Here is an 8,926-nt window from a genome sequence, read left to right on the forward strand (position 1 = left end):
CGCTCGATCCGGCGCGCTTTGGGGGACGGTTTGGGGGACGCGGCTGGAGATGCTCTTATAAATGTTAGATGATGAAACTACTCAATTGTTGTCCATGGGTTACGAGCTTGGATTTCAAGAGAACGCAACCTGTTTGTATTCTTAATTTCTAGCTGGCATATTTGGGTGCAATGTCTGCATGTTATCTTGCGACACATAGCACTGAAGCATGCATCTCGAAAGATTGTACTTACCTATGATTAGTGTCCCAAATGTAGAGAACAAATGTATACAGACATACAGTACATGAGTACATCCCAACTTTGTCACTTTAGACACATTTTGTTATGCCGTGTCTTAACCACTATCATACCCACATATGTATTAACTGGAGAAGTTGGCAGAAGACTTCCCACTTCCCAGTGCATGATGACATTGCTAACTGCAAGCTAGAGGAGTCACAACTTAGGAGTATTTATACTTTGCATCGCTATACCTTTTCTTCAACTTTGTGCTTGTTCTACATTACGGATTCTGAAGGGTCAAGTATTTTTGCAGACCCGATGTGCCACATGGCTCCAACTTTGACTATCATTTCTGCCTACTACTTTTGTAGCTTAAATGGACTATCTAAAATTTTAAAATAGCACCACTAGAACCATGACTCGAATGGATCTTAACAGAAAGACGCTCAGGGTTATGTTTACTCGTAAGTGGTAGTCCTAATCGACATCCAGATTGTGGAATAACTACGTCCACACTTTTTTCCTTTGCACCTTATGGTAGGCATTGACTTCAACACACTGTCTTTAACGAGTCCATAAACCCGTCGTCTAAAATAATTGCATGAAGTCTAGTGGCCACACAGAAATGAAAACCATTGAAACAAACAGAAATAATAATGCAATCATGTAAACGTCAGTGTTAATCTCAAAAGATGTCCCGATGATATTTGAGGATTTTGCTGTAACTTGAACAGGGAACATAACATAATATATTCTTTCCATAAGCATATTAAAACTTCCTTTCGGATTTAGTCTAAAGAATATCCCTAGGAATTTCACATTGATCCTCTAAGCTACATTTTATTATTTGTATATGAAATTAGTCGAATCTATTGTTTCTTGTTACCCAAATAAATCATAATTGCTTTGCTTCGAAAGTATATATCAGGGATTTTATTTCCGTTCCCTCAAAATTCTTCAAAAATCCAGGAATCGCTAGCAGTTGGTAACAACCAAGCAAAGCTTTCACATATTCTTGTGAAAACCAAATGATGAAAGGAGACTTATGACTTGTCCAGTGCTAACTCTTAAACATTGATACAGAAGATTCCTCACAAGTTGGTGTATGCCACGGCTGGAATCTTTCTATACTTAATACATTGTATACTTTATGCTGAAAGAACCTTCCTACAATCCTTTTTGGGTCTGCTTTCTTGGCCTAATGCAGCATGATGCTTCATCCATGACAGCAGCAATAATGGTCCAGTAGTAATCTATGCATTGCCCACCAAAGAAATACAGGTAATCCATCTACTGGAATTCCAAAGCAACATGACTCCCGGGGTGGCAATGCTGTTGGACTCCAATTGCACCAATTTGCAAGGCGTATCTTCCGGTTTTCCCGGCTCAGTGACGCAACTACGCAAGAATACGCCGCGTCATATTTCATGACCACTGGCTTTCGGTTGCGGGCACATTTTGATTAGGATTTTAGGACGCTAGTTGCTTCTTAGTAATGCATGGCCTGACTTTTTTCTGTGGACATATTATTCACCTATGGCAGACTTCTTTTTTCATGCAGGAGTCTTCTTATTCTGCTATATTTATTACGAGGGCATCCTTTTGAAATAAGATTTGGGGAAAGTCCTGAGTCGTGACTACAACTCATAATCATCGCTTGGATGATACGATCTCCAGCAACGTACAATAGGTTCTCTTTGCGGTTTATGACCTAGGAAATTTGTTAAAATCTGCCAATAGTTCTGTATCGACGAGGGAGATCTACAGTTTGGGATGCCAAGTAATCTCTAAGAATTTCAGAACACAAGAGGGTGGAGAGGAAACAAGAGGGGAGTGGACCCTCTGCCCATTTGGCCTTGGAATAGCATAGAGATGAATGGAATGAGATGCAACTCAACTCAAGCAGCTGGAATCATATGTGGATTCCATCCCCGGAGTCTTTGGAGGAATCTTGGTCCCACTCCGGCACTCCCTCCGTATCTCTGATCAAAATGCAATTATCCAGCCTGATATACTAGTTGATAAGAACAAGAAGATTTGGAAGATGAAAATACCGCTAAAAATAAAGATTTTTAGCTGGTATTTAGTCGAGGGGTAATCTAATCTTCTGAAACCCAATGCCGTTTTGCCAGATCTATATGGTCATGCATCCAAGTAGCATCTGATCTGTATCCTCCAACTAGTGTGGCCAATATCTTTGGTAATTGACTTCACGATATTGATCATAGGTTTAGGACGCTTATTAGGGTGAGAGCGCTTGCCGTTATCTGGTCACTATGGTTATGTAAAAATGACAAAGTTTTTACTGATAAGGATTGTTCTCTTATGCAGGTTATTTACAGATGTACCGCTATTCTCCGTTCATGGTCTGCGCTGCAGAGAGTGGAGAACCGCGACCTCTTTACGGAGGTCTGTACACGGTTGGAGGATACAGTGAGGGATACCTTTTCCCTACATTGATGGCAGCATAATCTAAGGATTGGACCGCCACCTACACCTTAGGCGTTTTTACATTTGCTCATGATTGATATGTAATTCTTCTTTTTATTTTCATGTTGAGATTTTTGAGACTATGAAACGGCTGTGTGCATCTTCTTGGCTATGCAGAGGCCGGGGTAATTGCTTTTTAAAATAATAAAGCTCCTATTATAAAAAAAATCTCTGATCAAATTCCGTGTATCATATTCTCAATGTTTATCCCTATAAAACCCCTTGTTATCCTCCGTGAATACAACAACAGCGTGGCCAGGCGACATTCCGACTCAGAGCCGCCTTCACTTCCCTCAGGTGTGAGAAGAAAGTATTATCTTACCCTCTCCTTTCGTGCTTCCGTGTAAGTTCAGGTGGTGATGTGCATTTGTTAGCATTAGTCACACTGATCAATAGTTACTCCAAGCTCTGATTTTTTTGTTACTTAAACCTACCTAATCCGGGCTCTGATTTGAGAATATCGGCTTCATTATCTCCCTATCTGTGGTGACAGTGGGGTGCTGGTTTTATCATTATTTTAGAGTACTGCAAAAAAAAAGCAAAATATAATGCAGGAATTACAAAATCTGGAATCCTTGTTTTCTTAAAGATAACCAACCAATCCACTTACAATCCGTATGATTTTTCTCATTTCTTTATAATCCACATGATTTTGCTGTCTGTTTTAGGATTGCCCTACTCCTGTATTCCTTCTACCTTTTCAGCGAATGCTTAGTTTCTTCCTTTAACATATGCCTCCTTATCTTGTAGCCGACAAACTATACCAATAAGTTCATTTAATTAACACCAAGAGCCAAATGATCTATCTTGTCACCACAAGACAAGAAAATATATGCGGCATTATTTTTTCGAAAGAACATATAAGGCATATGCTTCACATGCTGCAGTACCCAACTCTTAACCAGAGTTTATCTACAACCGTTGAATCCATGGGATACATGTGTTGTATTTAGGCATTTCGTTTGTGTTGAGTGACAATTCCAGAGCAAGTATGCATAGTCAGCTAAACAATTCCAGACTGTATCCCGGCTGAGTCAGCCATGTGCTTTCCAACTTGCTCAGGGCCGGAAATTTCGCTCTTCTCTATCTACTAGGTAGGTCAACCTCTAACGCTCACATTTCCACAGTAGTACTCAAGCAACTCAAACTTTTAAACAAAGTTTTTGGCTGGTTGTAAGAACATGATTCAGATATGTGTATGTGTAACCATGAAATTGTCAGCGCTCACATGTGCATGCTCATCGTCAGCATTCCAGCAACTTCCTGCGTGGCAGTACAATCAGTACATGCTCAGCCTTGTACACCTAACCGGATGAGCAGTTTGTTGCTGCCGCATGAAGAAGCTTTCTTGAACACCCTTTTCAAATTGCTGGATATTCTCCAGCAAGTTAAAGAGGAACTGTTGTCTGAATCTTGATCAAAATTGTCCAAATATACCTGATCCAAAAGTATGTTCTTTCTATGGTAATTAAGTTCCTATCTTTTTTTTAAACACTGATTCGTATCCCCTTGTCAATAAAAGGGTAAATAGTGATTCTTTTGCATAGATTGACACACACCTTCCTCTGGTATGCTACAATAGTTATTTACAAGCAGACAGGGCCCGGGTCTCTAGAGCAATTAATTGCAAATAGGGCAAGAATCAGATCTTGTACCATTTTTTGGGAATGCAAACCAGATCTTGTATTACGCCAGAGACAAATTTTTTGCGCCTCTGCTTTTTGAACTTATCCAGACTCCACGATGGAGCTCTGTGCGGCCTATATATACATATCACCTACCTGAAACGCCTCCACGATCTTTGTGCTGCTGCTGCCTGCCCCCTGCTCGACAGTAACACTTTGCTCTGCTCCTACTCGGTAATATAAAAGTAGATTATCCTTTGGTTCCTTGCGCCGAGTCTGATTGGTTTATTTGATCTTTCTATCTCGCGTGATTAGATTCCTTGGTTTCTTACTTACTGTTTGGTTTCTCGATCCGTTTTTCAGGGGCTGCTCCGGAGGGGAATTTCGTCGAACAGGATGAATGCATTGGCGGCGACCAGCAGGAACTTCAAGCAGGCGGCCAAGCTGCTGGGTCTCGACTCCAAGCTGGAGAAGAGCTTGCTCATCCCGTTCAGGGAGATCAAGGTGGTGATCCGGCCTTCTTACCTCAGAAAAATGATCCGAGTTTTTGTTGTTGTTTTATTGGCTCTGAAGGAGTGAATCTGGACACCCATGCTTGCTTTGGTTTCTGGAGTCCAGTTGTTACTGAAAATTATCACCTTGGTCCTTGGGGTAGTTGACTAGTTGACCTATGATTATTTTCACCTTGTCCTAGATTTATGAGTTTTAATTTGATCACTAGATACTATTTTTCTATTAAATGCATTTTTTATTTTGAGTGATTTTTGAGTTTTTAGTTTGATCACTAGATACTATTCTCTCACACATTCTCAATCGCCGTGTCCCTGTCAAGTTATTTTGAGTGATTTTCCTGCTAAATTTGGCAAAAAAGAGTGGTTGACCTGACCTCGTACTCACTTGCTCTGAAAGGTTAAGCTGTCTATGCAAGGTGAAGTGTTGCATATATGCTTCAGTAACATGCTGCTTGTATGGTTGCAGGTTGAATGCACGATTCCGAAAGACGATGGGACACTAGCATCCTATGTTGGGTTTAGGGTGCAGCACGACAATGCCAGGGGCCCTATGAAGGGTGGAATCAGATACCACCATGAGGTGAGAATAAACATATATTCCTAGGTTCTTCTTCTCTTCAGTGATACAACCAGCCAGTATTTGATTCTCGCGGCACCGACTTGAAATGGCCCTTCAGCATAGATTCTACTTTGATCAGGAATCTTCTGTACTTAGCGAGTTATCGTAATCCTTTCAAATAGTTGAAATGACTAATTGTTCAACTCAGAGCTGGTTCTGCACCATTTGCAATATCTATCTGCAGTAATGTAGAACAAAATTATTCTGTAACATGGAAACTTGTGACATCTCACTAAAGGTCTAAATCTGTCATACGGGTGTTAGTTCTGAAGAGGCCAGTCACGTGTATACACCACACCAGTGTGGATTTTCTGTTATCATAAGAAGTCCGTGTTTGCAGAGGCTGGGTGTAATTGGTATCTCCGCGATATTAATATATACTCTTTGTCGAAAAAATAAGAAGTCCTTGCATTGAAAGTTTATCATAAAATTCAGGTTGAACCTGACGAGGTCAATGCCTTGGCGCAACTAATGACATGGAAAACAGCCGTGGCTAATATCCCGTATGGAGGAGCTAAAGGTGGCATAGGATGCAGCCCCGGAGACTTGAGCATATCGGAGCTTGAAAGGCTTACCCGTGTTTTCACCCAAAAAATCCATGACTTGATTGGCATCCATACCGATGTTCCAGCTCCTGATATGGGCACCAACGGACAGGTTATTTCCCCTTGTATATTTGTTTCTATGCAAGAATATCGTTATAATTAATAATCTGTATTCTCATATGAATTCTCTTGCTTCTTGCATCGAGGCAGACAATGGCATGGATACTGGATGAGTACTCCAAGTTTCATGGTTACTCACCTGCTGTGGTGACAGGAAAGCCTGTGGTAGGTCTCCATCCTGCAGTGCAAATGATGTTCTGCAGATGAAATTGGCAAGATACCATGGAGAATTCTAACAGTTTTCTTCTCAAGATATGATGCTTAGCATAATAGATGGAAGCACCAGGATTTGATTGCTCTGAGAAATGTGGTTTCTAATTATCCCTACACATGTTCCTGAACTTTTTGCTCAATGCAGGACCTTGGAGGATCACTGGGAAGAGATGCAGCTACAGGAAGGGGAGTCCTGTTTGCTACTGAAGCCTTACTTGCAGAGCATGGCAAGACCGTCGCAGGCCAGCGTTTTGTAATACAGGTAAATAATGTGTAGGTCAAGCTCTTTGAATTTAAAACAATGAGCAGTTGAGAATTCAGTCTGGTATGAGTCATGAAGCCTCACTATATTTATGCAACATGGATTAAGAAATACTGCTAGTAAAGAACTACAGCGGCAGTGGATCACATGATATGTGCCTTTGAGCACTTTATGGTTAGAAAAGGGGCCACCATTACCTTTCTTGACCTACATTTGCACTGAAAAGAAGGATAGCTGATCACACATAAGCAACTATATACCTTGGTTTCCTTTTCAGGGATTTGGTAATGTGGGCTCCTGGGCTGCTCAACTGATCACCGAAGCTGGCGGTAAGGTGATTGCCATCAGCGACGTCACAGGAGCCATCAAGAACATCAATGGCCTTGATATCGCCAAGCTAATGAAGCACTCAGCGGAGAACCGCGGGATCAAGGGCTTCCAGGGCGGCGACGCGGTCGACTCGAACTCTCTTCTCACTGAGGATTGTGACGTCCTCATCCCTGCAGCATTGGGTGGAGTCATAAACAAGTAATCTTCTCCTTCCTCATTGTAGTTCATTTCATCCTAACTTCTGTCAGATTTAGAGGTGCGAGTTCAGTTACAGTAACCTTCTGGCTGTTGCAAAAGAAACATTCGTCTTGACCATGATTATTTTCCCTCAGGGACAACGCTGATGATATCAAAGCAAAGTACATCATCGAGGCTGCCAATCACCCCACAGACCCCGAGGCAGACGAGGCAAGAACATCATTTTTTTGTCATCCTTGAAAACCAAAGATCGTATTACCTGACTGACTTCACATACTGATAGTAATGAAATATGCCACTGCCTGCTGAATTCAATGTGCAGATCTTGGCGAAGAAGGGTGTGCTGATCCTGCCTGATATCCTGGCCAATTCTGGCGGCGTGACGGTGAGCTACTTTGAGTGGGTGCAGAACATCCAGGGGTTCATGTGGGACGAGGAGAAGGTGAACCGTGAGCTCAAGACGTACATGACCCGCGCCTTCAGGGACACCAAGGAGATGTGCCACAGCCACCACTGCGACCTTCGCATGGGGGCCTTCACCCTCGGCGTCAACCGCGTCGCCCGCGCCACCGTCCTCCGCGGATGGGAGGCATGAGCTCCCGCGGCCACACCGATCCCTTCGCTCTCCCGCCCGTGCTCTCTGGTCGTCTCCTGCTTCATCGGTCAATGGCGACTCGGTCGAATCACAGCTCAACGAAAGAACTCAATAAGTCCGTTTGTTCTGTCAATCTCTGATCGCTTGGAGGATGACAGACAGGCAGAGCGGTCGTAGTATCGATCTCTACGGGGCGATGTATCGTCTTACTTTGGAATTTGCAGCTGAAATGCGGCAATGTAATCTAGTTTCTTGGGAACTTTGATCACGCGTTCAAGCCTTCAAGGTGATGAAATTTACAAATCTGTTGCTTCCCATCACGCATTCATTTGATTGGCAACAATATGGTGTACATCAGTCGAGGAGTGGATCGGTGGAGATGACGCTGTAGACGGCCACGTCCGTGAGCCGGCCCTCGACAGTTCGGTAGCTCCGCAGCACGGCCTCGATGCGGAACCCGGCCTCCTCCAGCACGCGCCGGGCCGGGGCGTCGTCGGCGTCCACGAGCGCCTCCACGCGCTCCACGCCCTCCAGGTCGACGAACGCCGCGGACGCCGCGCGTCTCAGTGCCACCGCGCCGGCCGCGCCCTTGCCCCAGTGCGAGCGAGACAGCGCGATCCCGACCTCCCCGCGGCACCGGTCGTCCGTCGGCGTGACGGACACCGCCCCCACGACGGCGCCGGATAGGCAGACGGCGCGGAAACAGGGATGCGGGAGCACCGTGTCCCGGAGGAACGCGAGCAGCGCGTCGCGGGACGGGTTGGGGTTGGGGCACCACGTCGTGGAGGCCGTGGGCAGTACTACGGGGTCCGATGCCCAGGACGTCATGGCGTCGACGTCGGCGAGGTCGAACGGCCGGAGGGTCACCCTGCCCACGTGCTCCGGCGCCCGCGCAGCCGCTTCTTGCTCCATCGCCGAACCTAATTGTTTGGACAGAGTAATACCAAGATTGAACTACGAAATGGTCGGCAGGTTGCCCCAAGAGCGTGTCCGTGTCGGCATCGTTAACGATGATGGTGAGGCACGTCGTCACCAAACACGGCCACCTGGTTGTCGCGTTGCGTCTGGAAATGGCACGACCACACTCAAGTGTTGTCATCTGTCAGTTGGTAGCTCCGTTGAGTCACTGATCTTTTAGCCGGAAGGCTCAAGGTGAGCCCGGCTTTAAATTAATGAAGCCACAACGGCAGAGT

At 44.7% G+C, this 8,926-nt stretch overlaps 2 protein-coding genes across 4 annotated transcripts in view; one reads left to right on the forward strand and one right to left on the reverse strand.

Moving 5' to 3' along the window:
- Positions 1-2,985: 2,985 nt before the first annotated feature.
- The window catches only part of LOC127292431 (glutamate dehydrogenase 1, mitochondrial), a 34,891-nt gene continuing 28,950 nt past the window's right edge, over positions 2,986-8,926 (forward strand). The window contains exons 1-9 of one of the 3 annotated variants that reach the window (XM_051321823.2): positions 2,986-3,011; positions 4,703-4,843; positions 5,318-5,431; positions 5,906-6,127; positions 6,226-6,300; positions 6,494-6,610; positions 6,888-7,138; positions 7,273-7,348; positions 7,461-8,036. In XM_051321823.2, the coding sequence (XP_051177783.1) occupies positions 4,736-4,843; positions 5,318-5,431; positions 5,906-6,127; positions 6,226-6,300; positions 6,494-6,610; positions 6,888-7,138; positions 7,273-7,348; positions 7,461-7,733 (1,236 nt within the window). In that variant the 5' untranslated portion in view covers positions 2,986-3,011; positions 4,703-4,735 and the 3' untranslated portion in view covers positions 7,734-8,036. Of the gene's footprint in view, positions 3,012-4,320; positions 4,574-4,702; positions 4,844-5,317; positions 5,432-5,905; positions 6,128-6,225; positions 6,301-6,493; positions 6,611-6,887; positions 7,139-7,272; positions 7,349-7,460; positions 8,037-8,926 lie in introns of those variants that run through there. The other 2 variants (XM_051321820.2, XM_051321822.2) reach the window with 2 other exon arrangements.
- On the reverse strand, positions 8,088-8,668 carry LOC127292435 (uncharacterized). Its single transcript, XM_051321825.2, has one exon. It carries the CDS (start codon positions 8,643-8,645, stop codon positions 8,088-8,090), a length of 558 nt encoding a protein of 185 aa, XP_051177785.1. The 5' UTR covers positions 8,646-8,668.

This window comes from Lolium perenne, chromosome 4 (genome assembly GCF_019359855.2).
Source record: "Lolium perenne isolate Kyuss_39 chromosome 4, Kyuss_2.0, whole genome shotgun sequence".
Classification (NCBI taxonomy): domain Eukaryota; kingdom Viridiplantae; phylum Streptophyta; class Magnoliopsida; order Poales; family Poaceae; genus Lolium; species Lolium perenne.